The sequence below is a fragment of the Schistocerca gregaria genome, chromosome 3 (assembly GCF_023897955.1).
Source record: "Schistocerca gregaria isolate iqSchGreg1 chromosome 3, iqSchGreg1.2, whole genome shotgun sequence".
NCBI classification, from domain to species: domain Eukaryota; kingdom Metazoa; phylum Arthropoda; class Insecta; order Orthoptera; family Acrididae; genus Schistocerca; species Schistocerca gregaria.
The window spans coordinates 630,238,717-630,266,574 of record NC_064922.1 but is presented as its reverse complement, the minus strand read 5'-3'; the positions used below and the strand labels follow the sequence as shown (position 1 = coordinate 630,266,574).

The 27,858-nt window shown below is 40.2% G+C and overlaps 1 protein-coding gene across 1 annotated transcript in view; it reads right to left on the bottom strand.

Annotated features, from left to right (window-relative positions):
• Positions 1-18,728: 18,728 nt before the first annotated feature.
• LOC126356318 (dehydrogenase/reductase SDR family member 4) overlaps positions 18,729-27,858 on the bottom strand; it is a 31,779-nt gene continuing 22,649 nt past the window's right edge. Inside the window, exons 5-6 of the mRNA XM_050007282.1 lie at positions 22,265-22,320; positions 18,729-19,498 (exon numbers count right to left, since the gene is read on the bottom strand). Of these exons, the coding sequence (XP_049863239.1) occupies positions 19,384-19,498; positions 22,265-22,320 (171 nt within the window). The 3' untranslated portion in view covers positions 18,729-19,383. The remainder of the gene's footprint in view (positions 19,499-22,264; positions 22,321-27,858) is intronic.

Genomic DNA, 27,858 nt, shown 5'->3' with positions numbered 1-27,858 from the left:
AGGGAAGGTGGTTTGGGGATTTCATAGGGATGAACCAAGAGGTTACGAAGGTTAGGTGGATGGCGGAAAAACACTCTTGGTGGAGTGGGGAGGATTTAATGAAGGATGGATCTCATTTCGGGGCAGGATTTTAGGAAGTCGTATCCCTGCTGGAGAGCCACATTCAAGGTCTGATCCAGTCCCGGGAAGTATTCTGTTACAAGTGGGACACTTTTTGGGGTTCTTCTGTGAGAGGTTCTGGGTTTGAGGGGATGAGGAAGTGGCTCTGGTTATCTGCTTCTGTACCAGGTTGGGAGGGTAGTTGCGGGATGCGAAAGCTGTTTTCAGGTTGTTGGTGTAATGGTCGAGGGATTCAGGACTGGAGCAGATTCGTTTGCCACGAAGGCCTAGGCTGTAGGGAAGGGACCGTTTGATATGGAATGGGTGGCAGCTGTCATAATGGAGGTACTGTTGCTTGTTGGGGGGTTTGATGTGGACGGATGTGTGAAGCTGGCCATTAGACAGATGGAGGTCAACGTCTAGGAAAGTGGTATGGGATTTGGCGTAGGACCAGGTGAATCTGATGGAACCAAAGGAGTTGAGGTTGGAGAGGAAATTCTGGAGTTGTTCTTCACTGTGAGTCCAGATCATGAAGATGTCATCAATAAATCTGTACCAAACTTTGTGTTGGCAGGCTTGGGTAACCAAGAAGGCTTCCTCTAAGCGACCCATAAATAGGTTGGCATACGAGGGGGCCATCCTGGTACCCATGGCTGTTCCCTTTAATTGTTGGTATGTCTGGCCTTCAAAAGTGAAGAAGTTGTGGGTCAGGATGAAGCTGGCTAAGGTGACGAGGAAAGAGGTTTTAGGTAGGGTGGCAGGTGATCGGCGTGAAAGGAAGTGCTCCATTGCAGCGAGGCCCTGGACGTGCGGGATATTCGTGTATAGGGAAGTGGCATCAATGGTTACAAGGATGGTTTCCGGGGGTAACAGACTGGGTACGGATTCCAGGCGTTCGAGAAAGTGGTTGGTGTCTTTGATGAAGGATGGGAGACTGCATGTAATGGGTTGAAGGTGTTGATCTACGTAGGCAGAGATACGTTCTGTGGGGGCTTGGTAACCAGCTACAATGGGGCGGCCAGGATGTTTGGGTTTGTGAATTTTAGGAAGTAGGTAGAAGGTAGGAGTGTGAGGTGTCGGTGGGGTCAGGAGTTTGATGGAGTCAGGTGAAAGGTTTTGTAGGGGGCCTAAGGTTCTGAGGATTCCTTGAAGCTCCACCTGGACATCAGGAATGGGATTACCTTGGCAAACTTTGTATGTAGAGTTGTCTGAAAGCTGACGCAGTCCCTCAGCCACATACTCCCGACGATCAAGTACCACGGTCGTGGAACCCTTGTCAGCCGGAAGAATGATGATGGATCGGTCAGCTTTCAGGTCACGGATAGCTTGGGCTTCGGCTGTGGTGATGTTGGGAGTAGGATTAAGGTTTTTCAAGAAAGATTGAGAGGCAAGGCTGGAAGTGAGAAATTCCTGGAAGGAATAGATTCCAAGACTTACCAAGCGGGAAAGCGCCGGCAGACAGGCACATGAACAAAACACACAAACACACACACAGAATTACTAGCTTTCGCAGCCGATGGTTGCTTCTTCAGGAAGGAGAGGGTGTCCCATTTATCTTGACCACCCTAAATAATTGTTTGTCCAGATGCAAATTACAAAATGTTTCAAGTAAATGTTCTTTAGCCATCAGGGAGACATCTATCAGCGTGATTGCCTTCGTTGTAGCTTTGTTTTTTACAAAGATATGAAGAGCGGTATGATTTTATTTAAATGGCACCCTGGATTTTTATCTGGTAATTCATTTCCTTTCCTAAAAACCTATTCAAAAATTTATCACAGTGTACCATTCACTGAAACACAACACTATTAATTACATCATACAACATTGACGTTGACACTCCCAGTGCTTAGTGCAGGTACTCAGGGTAATGGAACACATTCAAGTGCTGACATTGACAGAGGACAAATGTAAACATAAGTAGAATGCACACACATCATTCCATCAACCATCATCAGTTGAAGAGTTGCATGAGAAGAATGTACACCAACGAAGAGAATGTAGAAATGCTACTCATCTATGGGGAATGTAAGTTAGCACAACAGTAATTGCAATACTGTTTTCTTATGTATGGGTACATTTTGTACAGTAGTTTAGTCCTTTTAAATACTGTTGTGTATAGTAGGCAAAAAGTAAAGGCTGTCCTTCCTACAAACTGCTTTGATATAACATTTCTTTTATTGTTGTGGTTGAAAGTAGGCAAAATGCTATGCAGGTAGTGGAACTGTTCAGAGAGCAATGTCCTGACAAGAACCCACCTTCCCGGTGGATATTTTCTCATCTTGTTGTGACACTTCCGGAAATGGGAAGTTTCAACCCACGACTAAGCAATCATCAAAGCACTCACACAGAAGAAACTGCATAAGTTACTGTTCTCGCTCCCGTTGCTATGAATCCACATGTGAGCACACAACGGCTTGAACATGAGATTGGCATTCCTAAAACCAGTGTACATCATATTCTTACACGTCACCAGTTCCATCCTTACCATGTACACCTACATCAAGAATTGCATAGGAATGCTTTCCAGAATCACGTACAGTTCTGTCAGTGGGCACAGCAATAAATCTTCAACAACCCAAACTTCTTCTCCAATGTTCTATTTACCAGTGAATGTTCCTTTTCAAACAAAGGAACATGCATTATTGGTCTAGCAACAACCCATGATGGCCTAGGTGGAACATTAGCATCAGTGGAGAGTTAACGTCTGGTGTGGAATGCTTGATACTACAATTATTGGCTCTTATTTCGTCAATGGTTGTCTAAGCAGCACAGCATATGCCAACTTCCTCAGATGAATTCTTCCTCCTCTTCTGGATGAAGTGCTGCTAAGAATCAGAATGCTTATGTGTTATGAACACGATGAATGTCCAGCGCATAATACCTTGTGTGCACATCGTGTCCTGAACCGAAGGTATCCTGCCTCTGGACTTTTTTCTTTGGGGGTGCATCAAAGACGTTGTCTTTCACGATACTCCAACAACTCCAGAGGACATGCAGGAATGTATTGTGATTGCTTGTAATTCTCTTCAGTAGGCAACACTGGAAGCAGTAAATAATTCTTTCATTCAATGAGAGTACCAGTGTATCAGTGTCCAGGCTCACAACTTTGAGCACCTTTGAATGTTCTGCTCCTGGAGAGTCAAAGTCAATTTTGTGTTATGTTTTTTCATTTGTTTTGTGGCAACTCCAGAAAGTTAACGAGTTTGTGATTCCGAGCTTCAAGTCAATGTTGTGTTATGTAATTAATAATGGTGGGTTTCATTGAATGGTACTCTGTGATACATTTTTGAATGGGTTTTTAGAAGAGGAAATGGATTGCCAAATAAAAAATACAGGTTACTATTTTAAAAAAGTCATACCACTGTTCATATCTTTGTAAAAAACAAAGCTACAGTAAAGGCAATCATGCTGATTGATGTCCACCTGACAGCTAAAGAACATTTGTTTGAAACATTTTGTAATTTGCATCTGGACAAAGAGTTATTTAGGGTGGTTAAGATAAATGGATGCCCTGTATAGAATACTGTAGGATATGTATGTAGTTCTCACAAGTACTAACTGCATATGTGGCAGCACACAAGAGAAACGGTTGAGTTTGTTACCAGTCACATTCTGGACTGTAAAGCAAATAATTAAGTTATATGTGAAAAAAGGAAGATTAACTGAAAACACTATATGTCTTAGACTTATCACAAGTGCTTATGCTAATCTGCATGAAAGAAATATTGTATGATGAATAACATTAAACTTAACATTACAGTTAGTGGTCAAAATTTTAAGGATTGAAGTTAAACAGAAACAAATATGTTACAATTAACACCAGAAAATCCACTGGAAAACCCACAATTACTTCTCCTTCAAATGCATTACCTACAAACAAATCCGGGGTATAGCTATGCACACACACATGGGACCATCCTATGCCAACCTATTCATGGACCATCTAGAGGAATCCTTTCTGAACATCCAGAGTTCTAATCCCCTCACTGGGTTCAGATTCACAGATAAAATCTTTTGTGATCTGGATGAGGACACCCTATCCACATTCCTCCAGAACCTCAACTACTTCTCCCCCATTTGCTTCGCCCGGTCCTACTCAATCCAAAAAGCCACCTTCCTACATGTTGACCTCCACCTCAAAGATGGCTGCATCAGTACCTCCGTTCATATCAAACCTGCTAACCACCAGCTATACTTCCACTTCGAGAGCTGCCACCCATTCCATACCAAGAAGACCCTTACATACAGCCTAGCCACCTGTGGTCATCACATATGTAGTGACGAGCGGGCCCTCTTGGAATATACCAAGAGTCTCACTGAAGCCTTTATAGACCGTAATTATCTTCCCAACATTCTACAAAAGCAAATCTCCCGTGCCTTATCTTTCCAGTCTCCCACCACCTCCCGAAGTCCCATTGTCCAGCCACAGAGGAGCATTTCTTCATACCGCATTACCAGCCAGGACTGGAGCAACTGAATTTCATTCTCTGTCAGGGTTTCAACTACAACTCATTGTGCCCTGAAATGAGAAATGTCCTGCCCACTATCCTCCCCACCCCTCCCACAGTGGTATTCTGCTGTCCACCGAATCTACACAATATGCTCGTCCATCCCTATACAACCCTGCTCCCAACCTCTTACCTCATAGCTTATACCGTTGTAATAGACCTAGATTCAAGACGTGTCCCATCCTTCCACCACCACCTACTCCAGTCCAGTCACAAACAACACCTATCCCATCAAAGGGAGGGCTACCTGTGAAACCAGTCATGTGATCTACAAGCTTAGTTGCAACCACTGTGCTGCATTCTATGTGGACATGACAATCAACAAGTTGCTTGTCCTCATGAATGGCCACTGACAAACTGTGGCCAAGAAACAGGTGGACCACCCTCCTGTGAGCATGCTGCCAAACATGACATCCTTCATTTCAATGACTGCATCACAGCCTGTGCCATATGGATCCTTCCCACCAACACCAGCTTTTCTGAACTGCGCAGGTGGGAACTTTCTCTGCAATATATCCTACATTCCCATAACCCTCCTGGTCTCAACCTTGGTTAGTTAAGTCCTCACCCATCCAGCCCCTTCCCTGTTCCCATTCCAGCACTACACAGCCCTCATTCCACCATCACACCCAGTCTTTCTACTTCTCTCCTTTTCCGCTACTCCCCCCTCCCCACTTCTCCCCTGCCCACAACTAAGCTGCAGCACTTCACTGTCCACCACCCCTACCCTACTATTCCTCCCCCTCGCCACCCTAGCCTCCTCTTTACCCCCACCCAGTTGCCACTCCCATCATACACTGAGTCTTTTTGTTGTGCCTATCTACAGCTCAGCACCTCTGCTTTATGGAGAGTCTCAACTTTACTTTTCACAATTTTGCTACAGTTAACACTGTCATTATAAGAATATAAAAACACTAGATATACTGTAAGCAATGCTAAGAAAAATTATGTGAAAAATGTGAAAAACACTGCCTCATCTGTGAAGAAATCTTTGAGTTGTGGAAGTAAGGCAGAGTGGCCAGCTGATATGCGACAGCGGGAATGTAGACAGGGAGTCTGGCCTGGAAGAGAGTTGGGTGGCTGCCTCAGCTGTCTCCCTATGTTGTGTTGGGCTGGAGAACAGGTTCAGCTGTGGATCATCAGTGCTGCAAGGCAGGATATTGTTGAAACAGTCAAGCTCTGAATGCAACACACCTGCAGGTTTGATTTTGTTTATTGAAGCTGTAGCGCATTTGTTGTGGAGAAGTATATTGAATGTACGTGGCTGAAGTGACCCTCTTATAGTGTTGTCTCGTAACATTACATACTTGCACATCAATATGTCCTTGTGTACAAAATCTTTCAGTATTCCATGACACTGTGGAGGCAGCCTATCAGTGCTACAGATGTGCTGTGTGACTTGTTGGGCTATTTCTGGAGTTCAGTTGTACTAGATAAAACCTAGAGTCAATAAAGATCAATGGAAGTGTCAATTTTTCAACATATAGGATCTCTGACAGTGAAGTTTGCAGACCTTTCTTAAAGGCACTGCGGACACCAAGAAGTACCCATGGAAGGGGCTCCGACCTCTGTCCGCCATGACAAATCAGCAATGCTTTGAGTGTGCGGTGCCACTGCTCCACCAACCCATTGCTCTGTGGTTAGCAAGCGATGGTGTGAAAGTGTTTAATTTCACAGAGGATGCACAATTCCTTGAATAGTGCTGCCCAAATTTGCTTGCCTTAGTCCATCATTACTGTTGCAGGGCAACCGAATCGTGTGATCTGTAACTGCACAAAGGCCTTAGCTTTCGTATCAGCTGTGATGTCCAGTATTGGCATTATCTTAACCCTTCGTGTGACTCTGTCAACAGCTGACAGAATGTACTTGTAACTGCCAGAATCTGGAAGGGGTCCTACTGATTCCAAATGTACATGCTGCAATCTACTTGCCAGAACATTGAGATGGCTAATCTCCACACTAGCATGCTACCCAGTTTGTAGTGTTGGCATGCAGTCTACATACAAGTTCAGCACTTACACACATGTTTAATGTCTATCCAAACAAAACAGTCTGTTTGTTTATTTTTGTGGGGCGGAGGATGCCCAGATGAAACAAACTGTGAGGATTATCAAATACAAGTCTTCTCATTTGAGGCAAAAAGGGTAGCCAGACTTTTGCTGTTGATATGTTGCACCAAACTTCTTTGAGTGAACTGGAAAGGAGATGGTGCTCAGACTTCTGGTTTGTCAAGGAGACCTGCAGAAGGTCTTTGATTTGAGCAACCATCTCCTGTGCTGAAGCAAGTTCATTGTAATCAACACACACTAAAAGAGAGTTGATTTTCAAGAAAAAGTCTGCCACTTTGTTGTTGGCCCCTTAAATATCGTGCACATCTGTTGTAAATTGACTCACATAGTCAACATTGAGAAAATGATATGGTGGGCAGCCTTTCCCAGGATTCTGTATGGTCTCTGTTAGTGATCTGTGAAAATAATGAGGGGCGTACCTCCCACTTCCGAAATGAAACAATGTATCGCCTCATTCACTGCTAACAGCTTTCTGTTAAATGCTGACCATTTCTGCTATGACTCCTCCAGTTTCTGAAAAGAAAACCATAATTATTGTTGGACCCTATCTGCTAGCTATTGCAACACCATGCCTATGACTGACTCACTCACATCAGTGGTAATAGATAATGGGGCATCAGTTACAGGGTGCACTAAAGTCACAGCTTGTCGGAGGGACAGTTTGATGTTATTGAAGACCTTAAGCATTTTCGAAGCCCACATCAGCATTTTCCTACCATGTTAGTTTCTCCCACCAGTGTGTCCATCAGTGGTACTTTGATAGCTGCCTGCAACAGGTGTTGCCTATAGAAGCTGATGGTTCCCAAGAACTGACTCAATTCTTTGTATGTTTGTGGCTGGAGAAGAGATTGAAACAGTGCTGTTATCTCTGATGCCCTAGGAATGTGATTTTGTCCAGGTGTAGCTGGCATTTGTCCATATTGATTTCCATGCTGTCATGATCCAGGGTATCTAACATAGAAAGCAAGTGTACCTCGTGATCTGCTGGATTTGACGAAAAAGCAAAACGTCATCAAAGTATGAATTACAAAAAGCAAAATGTCTTAAAATTGTATCAATAAAACACAGCCATGTTTATGTGGCAGTTTTGAGGCCAGAGGGTGTGAAATAATAAGTATCTTAGGCATGTTCTCTGGTAAACCTTCTTGAAACTCCTGCCAACGCACTGAAAAATCCAGAATGTTCAGAATAGGGTGCCTGGCTGGAACCATTTGTGCATTTAGTGAACAATAGTTCAAAAATGGTTCACTCTGAGCACTATGGGACTCAACTGCTGTGGTCACTAGTCCCCTAGAACTTAGAACTACTTAAACCTAACTAACCTAAGGACATCACACACATCCATGCCCGAGGCAGGATTCGAACCTGCGACCGTAGCAGTCGCACGGCTCAGGACTACGCGCCTAGAACCGCAAGACCACCGCGGCTGGCTGAACAATAGTCCACACTCATTCCATGATATCTGTCCTTTTTAAGAACCAAACATATGGGCAAAGCCCATGTACCGTTTGATGGTGTCACAGTCTCTGCACTGGGTAATTTGTCCACAATTTTCTTTGCTTGCACCAAGCCTTATAATGAACAGAGGAACCCAGCATCATAATGATGCACTGCCTCATCATTCACACTGCATTTGGTCAAATGTTCACATTTTTCAGTAGTGTCACTTGTCACACACATGGAGGTGGCATGTACTAATTCAGCCAAGTAAGCAACTTGTAGCTGGAGTGGAGCCTGATGTGCCTAGCGCAAGCCGCCACCTCAGTCTGGTAATAACAGGGATGTGAGCAACTGCGTGCATTGTTTCCAAAGTGTGAGTGGTATATACACAATTGGTGTTGTGTTGAAGCCATGTCACGTGAAGTGCTGCAGTCATCTTAGGGAGCAGCTGATTTAGGCTAAAGTTCAGTGTTCTGCTTTGTGTGTCCTTGGAAGTGTTTGCGGCTGTCCTGATGACGGGTCTGTGTGGTGCTGCAGTAGCCCCCTCTTATCTGGGAGCAACAAGTGAAACATGGACGATAATTAGTTTGGACAAGAAGAGAATAGAAGCTTTTGAAATGTGGTGCTGCAGAAGAATGCTGAAGATAAGATGGGTAGATCACGTAACTAATGAGGACGTATTGAACAGAATTGGGGAGAAGAGGAGTTTCTGGCACAACTTAACAAGAAGAAGGGACTAGTTGGTAGGCATGTTCTGAGGCATCAAGGGATCACAAATTTAGCATTGGAGGGCAGCGTGGAGGGTAAAAATCATAGAGGGAGACCAAGAGATGAATACACTAAGCACATTCAGACGGATGTAGGTTGCAGTAAGTGCTGGGAGATGAAGAAGGTTGCACGGGATAGAGTAGCGTGGAGAGCTGCATCAAACCAGTCTCAGGACTGAAGACAACAACAACATAGTTCTCACATGGAACTCCTATTATTGGCATAGTCTGTACCTTGCATTGTGATGCCACTTTTGTGTTTTAGTTCCATTTGATTGTGATCACCAGGCAGGAGAATGTCCAGCAAAGCAATAGTCAGTGCATGTTTTTACATAAGTTGCCGAAAAAATGGGTGGTCAGGAATGGTCACCATTGTTGCGGTAGCACTTGAGTGGTGTAAAACTCCAAATGGGAAGAATAAATTGCTGCACTAAGGGGTCACAACTGTACATAACCCATTATAGGGCTTGTACTGAATGAAGTGCTAGCTGTTATAAACAGTAAATAATGATTTTATTGCACTTATGTCTAGCCAATATACACATGAGCATCTACTCTCAAAGTCATACAAAACCAGAACGAATGACTATTAAAGATAACGTCATCACTGTTCTTTCGTTTTATTACCTTACACTATATTGTTCTGTTGCTTCTTGCTGGCGGGAGGGGGGGAGGGTAGTGGAAGACCCACATTGGTATGGTACTCTTGTGTTTATCACATACAACTAGACTACTTTAAGGCGGCATAAAAAATTATTCCACAGATTAAGTTTGCACTAGTCATATATTGCTAGACAGCAAAATTCCATTGATATTGTGGGAAGTGCCGATTTTGGACAGTGATCAAGAATGCATATATTATTCTTTTACTGACTGGCTGGGTTTGTCTTGTTACATTTACTCTTATTTCCAGTTTGAAAGTTGTCTATTTGCTGTTGGTTGTTCAACTGCACTCTGATTAATCAAGTGAATAAACCTTGTTAACTGGAGTTTATGCACGTCTCTGTATATTTATGGCTGAAATTAAGGAAGCTACGTACATCATAGTGGCCCAAAAATTACAAGAAAAAGCAGAAGCCTCAAACTATGCAAGCTATGCACAGAGTGAAACACTGACTTAAGACACCTAAAAGAGAGATACAAAAGCAGACAAGGGATCTGCAAAATCGAATTTTGACATGAGACAACATGAGTTTATACCAACATATGTTTCGAATTTTGACATGAGACAACATGAGTTTATACCAACATATGTTGAATATGACAGACAGTTTGTTCACTTTGAGTCTAACATGGTTTCCACTTCAGAGAGGAAAACACACACACACACACACACACACACACACACACACACACAAATACCCAAGTTCCTGCTGGAGAAGCCTGAAATATGGTTCATAATGCTAGATTCGGCATTTATGCAAAACAGTGTTACTAGCGATTATACTGAGTTATCTGTGGCACTTAACAGCTTAGGTGCCTAGGTCCTCAAAACTGTGGGACTTTACTTTGAAACCACCCTCATAACAATGGTTCCTCCAATTGGAGGACACTATGGCCAAACAGATATGTAAATCGTAGGAATGATGAATGCAACCAGTGCTTCATTTGGGCAGATCGGTGATAGAATGCCACATGAATTCTGGTGACATCTGAGGAGCACTGTGGAAGAGGAAGCAATGTTAGATGAAACACAACAGTAAGTGTGGCTAACACAACTTTTGCTTTCAGTGAAAATGGTGGTGTTGATGTGTGGGGAGACCGAGATTAATTCTGTGCTTGCTAAAGCAGGCAAAATGTACTCTATAATAAGCCAGGAAAATAACTCGGCAGTGAAAGGTAGTTAGCAACCTCAACATTGGAGAGGCTGCAGCTACATGGCATGAGCAACAGATGAGTAGCTCCGAAATTTGAAGTACCTAATGGATGCAATTCAGAAACAGTTGTTGGCACTGGCAATAAATAAGAGGATGTGCACAAGAAAAGGTAAAGGAGAGGGGTATGCATCTGGTCAGCAGAATCAGACAGCCACATTGTACAAGGAGGACAAAATCACCAGATTTTTTGGTATCACAATTATTTTGGTGTTTTGGCGATCAGGCCACGAGATGCACATCATGCTGCACATTCTTGAACGGTCTCAGTGGCCTGCAGTGGACCTCACACATCTATAAGAGCACCAAAATGTATATGCCACAGTTTCCACTGATTTCGCAGACACAGTTGGTGATTTAATCAGAAGTAGCCAAGACCCAGCACTCAAGATTGGTTACAATTATTCGTGACAAATTGACTGCATCCACACAAACAGTGAAGAAAGCATGCCTCCTCATATTATCACATCATTTGCATGGGAAAGACAGAGAGGCACACTGTTGCTACTTTATTGATTCGGGTTGAAGTGTAAGTGTGCTGCCATTGAGGAAAGTAAGTCCACAGCGACAGGTGCAAGTTGTTAAATCCTGCCTAGTCATCAAATGTGTGGTGTCTAGCTTTCTCGGATTGCTAGACAACATTCAAACAAATTGTATTAATGAGTTCTATAATAAAATGAAAAAATACAATACTTACATCTGTGTTACACAGCTGTGTTACAAGCAAAGAGCAACAGAAAAAAATTGAAATCTCTTCAGTATAACAATTTCCTAAGCCCATGTTACATAGACACTACAAGTGAGTGATTAGAGTTGATGCTTCTGTCCAAGTTGCTACTCTTGAAGCTGCTGTACAACTGGGCCGCAAGCAGTTGGGCATGGCACTTACGCCCTCTTTGCATATGGGCCGCTACTGTTGCACTGCCATCCTGGAGAGGGGTCGGTCAGCGTGCAATTGGCTGACATCTTCTCGCAGTCCTCTCTGCTCTATCGGTCCTGATTGGTGTGCCGGCACTTTACTTTGTGCCATAACACAACTCTCAGCCTTATGACAGCCCTCAAACTTATGGTGAGTGTGAAGCAAAAGTGGACATTGGCTTGAGTAAAATGTTCGAATGGAGGTTCATACTGGCAGATCTTGGTGAACAAATATTAGATGCACACTTCATACACCACCAGCGACTGAAAATAAAGCTAAGTATGCCATGAAGTAAAATGGATAATAAAGTGTTAGCAAGCACTATTTGCAGAAATGCTAACAATGCCATCATCTCACCCTAGTTTGATCAGTCCAGAAGCTAGACAAGAGGTTGCAGGCCAATTACAGGAAGTATTGCATATCACAGTGCTTCCCCTTAAGGTGACACATAAGCAACTGGTCTCTCGACAGATATGGAGCCTAGCACCCAACCATTTCTACAGCAAGATGGACTGCAACACAGCTTGTAACCAGGTTCTGATCACAGAAGAAGATATTCCCAAAACTGATATGATAATGCCTTTTGATCTCTCCAAATATCTATGCATACCATTTGGTTTAGGGAACACAGCTCAAGTATGGCAGAGTTTGCAGACAAAGTACTAAGGGGCTTGGATGTCTGCTTCGCCCACCTTGGCGATGTATTCATATTTTCAGCAACAACTGAATTACACGAGAAACACCTTAAGGTAGTGTTCAACAGGATACATAAATATGGTATGGTGATAAATGAGGCAAAACGTGTTCTGCACCAGGAACAGGTGACATTCCTCAATCATACAGTCTCACTTGCCTGTATTTCTCACCTTAAAGAAAAGGTAGAGCTCATTATGAATATTCCTTGGCTGACAGATTGTCAGCAATTAAGAACATTCCTAGGAATGGTCAACTCTTACTGATGGTACCTACCCGGAGCAGCAGAGATGCAGGTGCCGCTGACAGAAGCACTGGCAGATAACGACTGCCATGATGACCACAACGCAACATGGCTTTGAAAAGGTAAGGCTTAGTTTGTAAAAACAATCCTCTTGTCCCCACCCAGTCCATAATGCGCCATTACCAACAATGGTAAATCCCAGGCATCGGCATCTACATCTGCATCTATATCCATACTCTGCAAGCCACCTGACAGTGTGTGGTGGAGGGTACCTTGAGTACCTCTATCAGTTCTCCCTTCTATTCCAGTCTCGTATTGTTCGTGAAAAGAAGGATTGTCAGTATGCTTCTGTGTGGGCTCTAATCTCTCTGATTTTATCCTCATGGTCTCTTCGCGAGATATACGTTGGAGGGAGCAATATACTGCTTGACTCTTCAGTGAAGGTATGTTCTTGAAACTTCAACAAAAGCCCGTACCAAGCTACTGAGCGTATCTCCTGCAGAGTCGCCCACTGGAATTTATCTATCATCTCCGTAAAGCTTTCGCGATTACTAAATGATTCTGTAACAAAGCACGCTGCTCTCCGTTGGATCTTCTCTATCTCTTCTATCAACCCTATCTGGTACGGATCCCACACTACTGAGCAGTATTCAAGCAGTGGGCGAACAAGCGTACTGTAACCTACATCCTTTGTTTTCTGATTGCATTTCCTTAGGATTCTTCCAATGAATCTCAGTCTGGCATCTGCTTTACCAATGATCAACTTTATATGATCATTCCATTTTAAATCACTCTTAATGCGTACTCCCAGATAATTTATGGAATTAACTGCTTCCAGTTGCTGACCTGCTATATTGTAGCTAAATGATAAGGGATCTATCTTTCTATGTATTCGCAGCACAGGCTTTTGGGGCAGCTCTCCATGAGTATGTCGCAAATAGTTGATCTAGGGGTAGTGTTTCTGACTAACAATCAAAATATCCTCGGTTCCAGGTTCGAACCCATCCACTGCTTAAATTTTGAATAAAAGTCATCAGCAATTGATACTGAAGGCTTCCAGGTAAGAAGTCACTCTCATTCTTTTAACAGATGCACATTCGCATTTCACAGTCTTTTACTTCCACTTTTCACGACCCCCCCATATACACATTTAATGTGGCCAGTGCACTATTGTTTAACTTTTGATAAACCTCTTTAATAGTTTTCAGGTGAATATCCACATACTGTTACAATAGTTTCCTGTTGAATATCCAAGAGCAGTAAAAACACAACCACATAATTTAGAGTTCTTTCAGAATAATCAGGTATGTATGGAGCACTGTCATTGTTTTCACACATGGCCTAATTGTGTAACACTTATTTCTCAGTTAAGTTAAAGCATTGTTGTTGTTCTATCCAACACAGGTTTCTCATCTGAAACTCGACTGTGGACTGACTGTCTTGTGACCAAAAATTGGGCCCTTATATATCCTCACGATAATAGGTACTGAAACTACACATTGTTTGAAGTTAAATTAACAGAAATTACAATTAAAACTTAACTCAATCAATTAACTGTATACATTGAAAAAGTGGTTCTTAACAAATTTCATTATGCAAACAATACTTTTGACAAAACTGTTAATTACTTCAGAATTAATTAAGGACTGAATTTGCTAACATGTTTCTGAGCAGAGCCAAATAGATACTTTAAGAATACTATTAGTTGTTCCTCCAAATGTTTATACTTAGTACAGAATTTACATTTGTTTATAAGTCAACAGTAGAATTTAAGTTATGAATCAATTACCGATTTCACCCTATAAAGGAAGATACTAACGAGAAACGGTCAAAAATAAATTGCAAAATCAATTACATACATGAAACTGAGCACAAATCAGATCTGATGTTATATTCTTTAAAACTGAGAGTCAACCTCTCTCTTTTTTGAAAATGCAGAGTATACTCATATATGTTAAGGCTAATTAGCTAAAAGTGAAAAAATGAAATTTAAGGAGGCAGATGGCAAAACAAGAGGGGAAGTAAAATTATCCCATCTTGCTTCATCACAAGCTTTGTCAAAGTGGAACTGACAGAGCTTCAGGGTACTCTCTTGCCACTAGGGTTGGAAACTGCCCCTAAAAGGCAAAAGAATCAGCAATGATCAATGGTTTGAGGATGCAGAAGGCAATGGAAACCACTGCATTAGACACACACAACTTGATACAAGACATGCAGCCTGTAATTGAAAAATTGTCATAATGATCTTTCCATTGGCAAAAGATTTCAGATTAGCCCCTACTTGGATCTCTGAGAGGTGAATGCCGAGGTGGAGGTGGCCATGAGAAAAAGATGGAATAACCAATGATGGGCATAACATTGTATGATTTAGAGCACAGAACGTCAGAACTCTAAACACAGTAGAAATAGCAAAAGCTCAATATAGATGTAGTGGGGGTTGGTGAAGTGAAATGGAATGAAGATAAGAACTTACTACCAGACAAATATATGATAATATTAACATCAGCAGAAAATGATGTGATGGGAGTAGGACTTGTTATGAATAGGAAAGTAGGGCAGAGAGTGAGCCACTGTGAACATTTCAGTGAGCAAAAATGACAATAATAGTTTAGTTGTACATGTCAGTGTCACAGCAGCATGTAAAAGACTAAAGAGAGTATATAAGAGTATAGAACACTTAATTCAGAATGTAAAGGGAAATGAAAATTTAATAGTCATGGAGGGCTGCAAAGCAGTTGTAGGTGAAAGAATGGGAGAAAAAGTTACTGCAGAATATTGGTTTGGCAGTAGGAATGAGAAAGGTGAAAGACTAATTGAGTACTGCAATAAATTTCATGTGGTAATAGTGAATATTCTGTTCATGAATCACAAGAAAAGGAGATTACTTCCAAAAGACGGGAAGATATGGGAAGGTTCCAACTGGCTTACATTCCAAAATCAGATATGATTTAGCAATGATGAAGAGTAGACTGAAGTTCAAGAGAATTGTCTGAAACAATCAGTGTGGAAGGAAGTGGGATACTGAAGTATTGAGGAATGACAAGACATAGTCAAAATTCACTGTGGATGTGGATAATGGGATAAGGAACAATAGAGTAGACAGCTCGGTTGATTATTGGACAGTTCTAAAGAGGCCAATCAGAGATGTTGGATAGACAGACATGGGTACAAGGAAAGTAAATCTGAGGAAACCTTGGGTAACAGATGAAACACATCATTTAATCAACAAAAGAAGGAAATACAAAAATGTCAAGGAAAAAACAGGAATAAAGCAATGTGAATCCCTTAGGAATGAAATAAATAGCAAACTCTGTTCAGCCAAGGCTAAATGGCTGCGGGAAAGTGTGAAGTAATCAAAAAGGAAATGATCCTCAGGAGACTGACTCAGCATATAGAAAGCTCAAAACAAGTTTCGGTGAAATTAACAGCAAAGCTGGTAACATTAAGAGTTCCAAAGGAATTCCACAGTTAAACACAGTTAGATGGAAAGAGTAGACTGAAGATCTCTATTAGGGAGAGGATTTCTCTGATGATGTATTCGAAGAAGAAATTGGAGATGGTGGGGATGACATTGGGAATCAAGTATTAGAGTCAGAATTTAAAAGAGCTCTGGATGACTTGAGTTCAAATGAGGCAAAAAGGATAGATAAGATAACATTCCATTGGAAGATCTAAAATCATTGCTGAAAGTAGCAACCAAACAACTATTCAGGTTGGTGTGCAGAACCTATGAGACTGGCGATGTACCATCAGACATTTGGAAAGTATCATCTACACAATTCCAAAGATAGTAAGGGCAGAAAAGTGTGAAAACTATCACACAATCAAGTTAACAGCTCATGTATCCAAGCTGCTGACAACAATAATTTAGAGAAGAATGGGAGAGAAAATTGAGTATTTGTTAGATGACAGTCAGTTTGGCTTTGAGAAAGGTAAAGGTACCAGAGAGGCAGTTCTCACATGGTGCTTCATAATGAAAGCAAGATTGAATAAAAATCAAGACGGGCTATGTACGAGAACCAAGAGGCAACAATAAGATTGGAGGACAAACAATGAAGTGCTCAGATTAAAAAGGGTGTAAGACAGAGATGCAGTCTTTCACCCATACTGTTCAATTTGTACACCAAAGAAGCAATGGCGGAAATAAATGAAAGGTACAAGAGTGGGATTAAAATTCAGGATGAAAGGATTTCAAACATAAGATTCGCTGATGACATTGCTACCCTCAGATAATGTGAAGAAGAATTACAGGATCTGTTGGATGGAAGCAGCAGTCTAATGAGTACAAAATATGGACTGAGAGTAAACTGCAAAAGGCAAAGTTGATAATATGTAGCAGATACGAGAATAGTGAGAAGCTTAACATCAAAATGTCTACTGATCTCAAACATTAAATAATAATTTGAGAATGAAGTTTCTGTGGAGCACGGCATTGCATGGTGGTGGATCACGAGAATGTTAAAAATCAGATGGACAGGTTCTCTGCAGAATCGGCAAAGGAAGAAGCATACGGAAAACACTGACAAGAAGAAGGGGCAGTATGATTGCACAGGTTGTAAGGCATCAGGGAATAACCACCATGGTTCTAGAGGGAGACTTTCAGAAGGTAAAAGGAGGTGGAGGGTAAAAACGTAGGGAAAGGCAGAGATTTGAATACATTCAGCAAATAATTGAGGACATAAGGTGGTAGTGCTACTCTGACATGAAGAGGTTAGTGCAGGAGAGTAATTCATGGTGGGCCACATCAAACCAGTCAGAAGACTAAAGACAAAAGACAGAAGACAGAAGCTGACAGAGGCTCAGACTAATTGGTGTGCACACGATCAAGGGCTACTGCTGATTTATGAAGTTGTAAGAAACTTTCACCCTTATCTTGATGCTATACCATTTACAGTCTACACAGTTCATAAGCCAATGACTTTCCTTTCACCCCAGCAGTTCTACCAGCTACAGTTTATTGGTCAATTCATAACAAACATATTTTTTTCAAAAAACAGTACAATTTCTTTACTTATAAATTACAATCAACTTACAGAGGATATTTGGGAGACACTTCAATAGCTCTTTAGTTCAAACAAATGTGGTTGCTAGGCACAACGAACCTGGTTTGGTGCGACATGTCTGGACCCCTACCTAGACCATTCATGCCCAAAACACAACAAACAGTAATTTTTCACACCATTCACAATTTCTCCCATACCAGAGAAAAAGCCACTATTTAACTGATGACACAGAAAAATGTGTGGCCCGCTATTAAAAAAGATGGTTGCCAGTTGTCAACAATGCAAAGTTGGCTGACAAGTTAACAAGCCAGAGAGTGAATTATTATCCTTTTGTTGGTCTGCAGATCATGGTTATAGGAGAGCCTCTGATTACGACTCGCATATGCTGCATTCTGGTGACTACACCAACAGAGGGAGCTGGTGACTTACTTTTGTTTATTTATTTATTTGGCTTACTTCCATAGTTATCTTATCAATCCTGTTATTTGGTTAGCTTGTTCTTGTCTGTATTGTATTTTTTTTTTGTCTAAAATCACTGCAAAAGTATCTCAGAATCATAGTCTCACTTTTTCTTTATAACAATTTTAAAATTTAATTTATTCATGTTTTAATTTTTTACATTTTATCATGATAAGAACCTCATGAGCCCACTACAGATTTAACCTATTGTATTTTAATTTTATTGCATTTTTCACAATTATAAAATTAACAAATATGAATAAGCTTATAATGGTGACATCTAACATGCCTATGACACAAATGTATTTTGAGGTTACTGTACCTCAGTTTAATTCCAACAGTAGCACTGGTAACAGAATAACTCTGCTGGCAATGTGGCCTAGTTCACTCCACATTTTAAATATGTGTGATGAAGCTAACATGAATCTGTATTTCATGATGATGTCACTATGACTTATTCATATTAGAGCAAGTTACCTTACCATACTTTAAGCACGTTTCCAGTCTATGAAAGTAACATCTTTCATTATGGCATATTTTATTATTTTGAGATATAAACTGTCCAATAGTTGTATTTATTTTCTCATGTTTTGCTGCAAATCTGAAGATGGTCATTGCTGACTGAAACCAATAGTCTGAGGACCAAAAAGTGTTATGATCATTGGAAATGAAAGAAATTTATTCTAAATCTCCCCTGTATGGTGAGAACCAATCTATCTTTTTTATATTACATCCTGGATTTTTCACTATTTGTAAGTGCAATTTTTTTTTACATAAGGTAAGAAAATAGATCCCTGGAACAGCGGAAAAAGACTAAAACTTTTTGATATCAAGAAGAAATATAGCTGTATGTAGATACCAAACAAAATTACAGGAACTCATAGGTAATTCATTACATTTAGATCTCATGTGTGTGTCAATTTTCCACCAGTTTTCAAGTTAAGGATAGTACTGCCATAAATGTTTTAGTTGAAAATTAGTCTTTAATACAATTATAATGGCAAGATTTGTTCATTTAATTCAATGTTTCACTATACTGTCATGGTTACATATATACATTACTAATACATATGTCCAATTCCATACACCCAGTTTCTAAAATTTACGAAGTAATCACTGAATTTACAAAATAATCACTGCTTCACATACACTCACGATTTAAAAAAATATTGCACTGAGACATTTTTATAAACATTAACCCTGACTGACACAAACTCCTTTATATCCTCAAAAAATGGAGATTTTAATGTACCATTCACCCTCAATAATATCATACAGTTGTAAAGTACAGTCTTTCACATTGTATGTTATAATCTTGATGGCATTCCACCAGAAGCAATTATAGTTTCTCCTGTTATGTAAGAGGCATCCTCAGAACACAGAAATGATACAATTCCAGATATCTCATCAGGATGTGCAAGTCTGAAACAAAAGATCAAAATCTGTTTTGTAACTTATTTTTCAAAACAGTGTTACAAAGGGGAATATGGCTTAATGATTTTTTTTCCAGAGAATGCAATAATTTATACAGTTCACTGTGTAGTGTCCTTGCAAATAGCAATTTCTGGTTCTTGTTATGACTGCTGTCTCAATAATGCAGCAATTGGGATGTTTTAAATAGCTCCATTATCCACTGATTGCACTCAACTGTTTTATAAATAATTTTGGATGACAAACTTGCACATTTAAAAATAAGGATGAGTCAAAACAGATGCCAGGTTAGGTGATTCCAGAAGTAAACTGAATAATTTACATTTAATAAAGTTCTGTGTTATTTTTCCTTTGCACTGTTCTATTATTTATTTTGTTCTTGACAAAAACATTGTTTCTATAATTTTAAAAAAGTAAAAAGATAAATATTAAATTTGTACATATGTAGTTCTAATTTTTTTGTATGTAAAATGAAGAATAAGTTGTTGTCGAGTTTGCCGCATTGTTTACTTTCTCAGACGTTCATGAAATTGCAAGACATTCATGAAATTTCAAGGCCTACATTTCCCTATTGGTGGTCCTAAACATGCACTAAAAGTGTTGCATTCAACAAAAATATCCAAATTAAGAATGGTTCCCAGTTTGGTTCAGCCCTAACATTGGTTGCCACATTGGCAGCTTTAGTATAAATTTTGACACTTATTTTCTCAAGCTGCTCCTAAACTAATGACGTGTCCCTCATCGAACCATGCAATTTCCCATGCTTTCATTACTGGGAACCAAATCTAGTTTATGAATAATTAGTGACAATAGCTATCACCTATGGATTAGAGATTAGATTAGACTAGTACTTGTTCCACAGATCATGAATACGACACTTCGTAATGATGTGGAACGTGTCAGGTTAATAAAAGGTGTCTATACAAGATATTACATTAGACAAAATATTACATGACACTCAATATATTTTTTTTATTTTTTGGTGGTGTTGGGAAATTACCCACTTACTATATCAAAAAATTCATCTAATGAGTAGAAGGAGTTGCCATTAATAAATTCTTTTAATTTCCTTTTAAATGCTATATGACTATCTGTCAGACTTTTGATGCTATTAGGTACGTGACCAAAGACTTTTGTGGCAGCATAATTTGCCCCCTTCTGAGCCATAGTTAGATTTAACCTTGAGCAGTGAAGATCATCCTTTCTCCTAGTGTTGTAGCCATGTACACTGCTATTACTTTTGAATTCATTCGGATTGTTAATAAAAAATTTCGTAAGTGAATATATATATTGTGAGGCTACAGTGAAGATTTCTAGCTCTTTAAATAAGTGTCTGCAGGATGATCTTGGACGAGCTCCAGCAATTATTCTGATTACATGCTTTTGTGCAATGGACACTCTTTTACTCAATGATGAGTTACCCCAAAATATGATGCCATACGAAAGCAGAAAATAAAAATAGGTGTTGTAAGCTAATTTACTCGGATAGATATCGCCAAAATTTGCAATGGCCCTAATAGCATAAGTAACTGAACTCAAACATTTCAGCAGATCCTCAGTGTGTTTTATCCAGTTCAACCCCTCATCAATGCATACACCTAGAAATTTTGAATATTCTACCTTAGCTACCGATTTCTGATCGAAGTCTATTTATTAATGGGGTCATTCCATTTACTGTGTGGAACTGTACATACTGTGTTTTGTCAAAGTTTAATGAGAGCCCATTTGCAGAGAACCACTTAATGATTTTCTGAAAAACATTGTTTACAATTTCAGCAGTTAATTCTTGTCTGTCGGGTGTGATAGCTATACCTGTATCATGGGCAAAAAGTACCAGCTTTGCATCTTCGTGAATATAGAATGGCAAGTCATTAATATATATTAAGAATAGCAGAGGACCCAAGACCAAACCTTGCAGCACCCCATTCTTGATTGTTCCCCAGTTTGAAAAATCACCAGTTTTTGCATATTATGTGAACTGTTTATTTCAACTTTCTGCAATCTTCCAGTTAGGTATGATTTAAACCATTTGAGCACCGTCCCATTCATACCACAGTACTTGAGCTTATCTAGAAGTATTCCATGATTTACACAATCAAAAGCCTTTGATAGATCACAAAAAATCCCAACGGGTGACTTCTGGTTACTCAGAGCATTTAATATTTCATTAGTGAAAGTATATACAGCATTTTCCATTGAAAAACCCTTCCAGAAACCAAACTGGAAGTATTCATTCTGTTGAATACAATTCTTTCATCTTCATATTAGCTGAATGACCAATTTTTTGTCCCTCATGTGTTGTCTAGTTGACATTCTAACAGCTAGTAAACAGAAAGCTAAACCAACTCCCTATGACCATAAACATCTCCAGATCTGTCCCCAATAGCACGTACAGGGGATCAGCTCAAATGTCAACTCTGCCCCAGTGCAAACATCAAGGATATCAAGACAAAGTTACAAACAGTTGTGGGCCAGCTTTCCTCACAAAAACATACTGCAGCTTCACGACACCTTACCCACCCAAATCAATCCATGTGTTCAGGCCAGAGAGGGTGCAACGTCACATTGATAAAGTGAGCTCATACTGCCAAATTGTTTGTAAATTTGACTTGATTTTGTAATTGCTGGAATAATTCATATTCTCTCCACCCATGAAGTATCATTCCATTTCCTCCTAGCCTACTGGGTACTTCTTTGTTTTCAGGCATTATATATTAATACATCTAGATTCCAAAATTGTAGTATTGTCAAACATACCTCCTCATTGGGATCTGTGAAAGTGTAATTTCATTGGTTTCTTCACTTTCATAAAGCTGCAACAAATTCACAAAACAATTGTCAAAGTCATTGTTCTTGTTACATTACATAAATTCTAGAATATGATACAAAGCAATGAAAGTAAATACAGCCAAGAACATATAAAACATACATTTAAAATACACTGGTACACTTGTGTGCAAAATTTAAGGTCAAAAGTAACTTTTGAATGATGTTTCACTGCCAAGTAATATACCTTGAGGAAACTTGGACCATACGTAAAAAGAATTGCTACAGTATAGTATGAAAGGTAACTGAAAGCAGTACACAAAAGATGGACAGAAATGACATTTATATTGAAAGACAATAATTATGCTGAAGTCACAGTGGTCCATGATGGTGGGGCATCACTCTCAATAGGGTGCTTGATCACCGCATACTGCAGTGCATGCTTTGCAATGTGCTTCCATTTTTAAACATAAGGCTGGTAAAGTTTTATTGTTATGGGGGATTCCATTCCTCCAAGGTGGTGGTGGTGGTTAGTGTTTGACGTCCCGTCGACAACGAGGTCATTAGAGACGGAGCGCAAGCTTGGGGTAGGGAAGGATTGGGAAGGAAATCAGCCGTGCCCTTTCATGGGAACCATCCCGGCATTTGCCTGAAACGATTTAGGGAAATCACGGAAAACCTAAATCAGGATGGCCGGAGACGGGATTGAACCGTTGTCCTCCCGAATGCGAGTCCAGTGTGCTAACCACTGCGCCACCTCGCTCGGTCAATTCCTCCAACAGCATGTTTGAGAACTTATTGATGGTTATTGTCATATGTGGACATGCTGCAATACATCTGCACAACACATCCCACACAAGCAACATGGGATTTAAGTTGAGGGGGGGTGGGGGGGTGGGGGGTGGGGGGGCAGGCAGTCCAGTCCATTCGCTAAACATCCTCTACTTCTAAGAGAGCCTCCAAGCCTCCATCTATACTGTTCGATATGGTCATGCATTGTCATCCATAAAAATTAAGTTAGGGTCAAATGCACTCCTGCAAAGATGCACACAGGAAAAGAGTACAGTGTCACAATAAAGTTGATCAATCAACGTACCGTGGGGGTCAGTATTCTCATGCAACATTCTGCCTTAAACTTTCTGGCAGATTACAACTGTGTGCCAGACCGAGACTTGAACTCGGGACCTTTGCCTTTCATGGGCAAGTGCTCTACAGAAGAGCTTCTGTGAAGTTTGGAAGGTAGGTGACGAGGTACTGGTGGAAATAAAGGTGTGAGGCTGGGTCATGAGTCATGCTTGGGTAGCTCAGTCGGTAGAGCACTTGCCCATGAAAAGCAAAGGTCCCGAGTTCGAGTCTCGGTATGGCACACAGTTTTAATCTGCCAGGAAGTTTCATATCAGTGCATACTTCGCTGTAGAGTGAAAATCTCATTCTGGAAACATTAAGCCCTCTCACACCATAACACCTGGGTCACGAAACTGCTCATGTTCAACAATGCTGAATGTACTTTTATTTGGCGAAAGCTCATCCACATGTAGCAATGACCATCTAGCAGCTGTCAACCACACTGGTGGAGGAATGGAATACCCTACCACAAGAAGTCATCAACCTTGTGATCAGCATGGTAGCATGTTGCAGGGCATACATTGTAGTCTGTCGTGATCGTACACCCTATTACAAGTTATGTCCCATCTTTTGTAATGTCCAGGGGATCATCATGAATCACGGTGAGTTCACTGTAATTATCATTTTTTAATAAAAATGTCATTTCTGTTATCTCACTACATGTTTCTTTCAATTACCTTCTGCAGTATGCTACAGCAAGTGTCATCAAGGTATGTGAAGATGTGTGTACACTAGCAAGAAACTTTTGCAATTAACGTCCACAAGGAGTTGGTTATGTGTTTACATTAGAACAAAAACTTACTCAAGTTTACTTCTGCAAGTTAATTACAGGAACTTGCTGCAAGTCCTTCCAGAAGTGTTTCCAGTAGAGTTGCACTGCGAGCTTGGCAAATAGAAGTCTACAGTGTTGTGCTCAAAAACAAAGCAGCTGCCCCATTGTTGTTTTATTATTATTATTATTGAAGAAAAATCATTATGAAAAACATAACTAAGAAACAAAATGAATATTTGGGTAAAGAAATTTACACAGAGGCATACATATTTAATTTATCAAGAAACACTGTTGGATGAAATAAAATCAGATGACTTTGCTCAGATTATCAACTTTCTGAGAATGTTGTACGCTAGTTTCAGGCATCTCTTGTCTACTTTACAATTAAATATTTGAAAGCTGGCTACAAAAATGTGGCAAGCTGTACAACCAAGAGATGGGCTTTTAATTACTCTTTTCTCAAACATTATTTATTAACTTTATTACAAATGTAATGTATTTATGTTTATGGTAATATAAAACAAAGTCTTCAAATTTTAGCTATCTGAGCTGCTATTCTCCTTCTCCTTCTGGCGAAACAAAGTAATCTGTAAATTAATTTCGTACTTGTTGGCTGTGGTGGCCAATTATATATGTTTAGGGGTTTCCAAGGGTACATTTGCTTTGGATCATCTGTCTTTGCACCGTTATCCTTCCCAACACTGATATTTTCATATTCGAATTGAACAAACAAATTTCTGCAAGTTAAAAATTTCCAGTAACTGGCAAGTTCAACAGATACTTACAGCAAGATGCAAGAAACTGTTTCCTCTAACTTACGGAACCTACTTCTGTAAGTTTCATCAACTTGCAGAGGTCGACTTGCTGGTGGTATTTTTCATGTCAAACAAATTTCAGAAGTAGCTTCAGCAAGTGACTTACAAACAGTTTACTTATATTGGACACAAGTCTTTACTCGGCAGTGAAACATCAGTGTACATTTTTAAACATTTAACTGTCTTTCTATATGTGAATGTTTAAGTACCATTGCACCTACTTCTAGGTTTGAAGAAAACACTAAGATTCAGTTCACTTGAGTATAATGTCAACATAATGGTAGTTGTGGGGTGAATGGATGGAATGCTATGGTGCATGGACTAAATTAAGCAGTTCCTACCAAGAACAAAGTTTAAAGTCATGAAAAGTTACTTTTTTTCCCATCTGTAATGCCCTTAGCGAAACGGAAATTGCAAAGCAACACCTGCAGTTATACAGGCAGTGTGAAAGTTCATAATATGCACCTTCAACTGAAAGTGTGGCAACTATCAGATGACAGCAGTAACTGCCCTACTTGCAGTTGTTTGGAGCAGAATATTCATACGTACAAGTAATTTCAAATTATGTACAATGTTAAAGATAAATACACAGAAAACTGATACAATGTGGAAGTTTGGGAAAGTCTTTTGTTGTTGAGACATAACGACTGAAGAAATCAAAGATAAGAAGAAGAAAATAATGGTATGGGATGACATTTGCTGTGCATTGTTTCCAAATGTCACAGAACATATAAATGCAAAAAAAGTTTATAGGCATGGATTTCCTTATCAACAACTTATTATGCTGTAGGATTCCACTGGAATAAGTAAACAATTGCCATTTATTTTCTCCACACTAACAATGCATTTCTTCCCTCTCACCAGAGGAGCATCATCAACAATGAGTTTTGAACAATGCTTAAATTGCTCTCATTGTTAGTAGCCCAATCAATAAGAGCCAAAAAAAAGCATTGGTGTGTGTGCATGTGTGTATGTAGCTGAGGGGAGGGGGGTTAAAAGTCACTTTTCTATGTTTTTTCTTGAATAACTGGAAAACTGTGGTTTCCAGTAAAAATGTTTCCCGGTGCAAAATTAAACTTTGTTAAATTTCATACAAAAAAAAGTCTTATTCAGTTTTTCTCTAGGACTAATAGTTTCTGTGCTGCAAGGTATGGAAAAATCACAGATTATTAATAATAGTGTCTTAATGGTATCAAATTAATGTTAATTGAAGTTTATAAGAAAAAGCATGACATGTGTACCACGTCTAAGTGCAGTAGAGCCATATTAAGAGATAAATTGTGTTCTGGGGGTTTGGGTGTAAAAGGAAGAAGGAGGGGAGGTGGGGGGGGGGGGGGGTAGAAGCATGGGGGAATGTCGGCATGCAGCTTCCTGCATCGTAGGTCTGCAGACTGAAGAGTGTTATTTCAGGAAAAGCTACCTTCCCCACCACCCCTCTGCCACACACCGTCAGGTGGCTTGCATAGTATGGATGTAGATGTAGAAAAATGCTGCTCGCTTCTCAGGTTAGAGACAGACCACACTGCCCCAGCGTGCATTCTGGCCTCGAGATGCTGAAGTTGGTGGTCACGTGTGTGTGTGTGTGTGTGAGAGAGAGAGAGAGAGAGAGAGAGAGAGAGAGAGAGAGAGAGAGTGAGTGTGTGTTTACTGACAAAGGCTGTGGCCAAAAGCTGTATGTGAGTGTCTTTTAATCATGCCAACCTGCAACTTAACACGTCTTCTTTACAGTCAGTAGCAATCTATCTTTTCCTACATTGTTAATTTATAGGTGTGATGTTCCAGTAACCATTGTGATGTTGGTGGGATAGGGATTGGACTGGTAACGTACAAGCTTGTTGCTGTCTATTGTTAATAGCATACTGTAAAAACATGTAATTGTGTTGTAGTCACTTGGTGGTGAATTAATGAATGTACAGAAAGTTACTGCACTTTGCTCACCGTTAATTTTGTTACATGCACTTTGCTCATCATTAATTCTGTTATTCACAGATTGTAAAAACCTCTTCCATTCGAGAATTGCTGGCACTTGTAGAGTGGGCCACAATGACAATGAGTGGATCCACTTTCAATGGCAGTGGTGAGGCGGATACTCTGGTTCCCATTAAGTCACAGAAGTTAAGAACCACTGAGCATGGCCAGTCCTTGGATGGTGACAGTCCAGGTATGCTATATGATGCTGGCCAGAAGAAGGGACAGGATGTGGTGGCCAAAAGTCCTGGATCTACAGTCTTTGTATCAATGTCTTGGATTTTATTCCAAATCTCTCTGCAGTATCACATGAAGTGAGGGCATGCAACACTATTGGTGGTGATAAATCTGTTGGATGCTGACATTAAAACTCGGTAGGCCCCTTGGTGCTCCAATACGAACATGACATTTCACTACATAACACCATTCCAGTCATCTACACTTAACAGACACACTTATCACACACAGCTCTCACACATCACAAAGGATAGGTAGGTGTGGGTGTGAAGATACGAAAAACCTTTCCAGTTAGGTGGCTGAACCTGCTTTTTGGAGTCTCCCGATCGTTCATACTATAAGACTTAATTTTAGGGGTGCCACTGTAGTAACCTGCTGGTTACTACACCTAACACCCACAGCAGTTGGATTACAAGTGTAGTGCATGCCAACATTCAAATGGTGCACCCACAACTACCAAGGCAACTGCCAGATGCAGCCTGGTCACTCACCACTGCCACAAGGTCTACTGTGCATGTGCTGCACCACACCAGTGACACCTAATGTGGATAGTGTCTTCATAAGGACATTCACTAGCTCCAGGGCCCTTGGTTGTTAAATGTGTTTGAGACATGTAAACTACTTTCACTGTTAGCTAACTAGTTGTTATTTACTTAGTTACCTGGTCC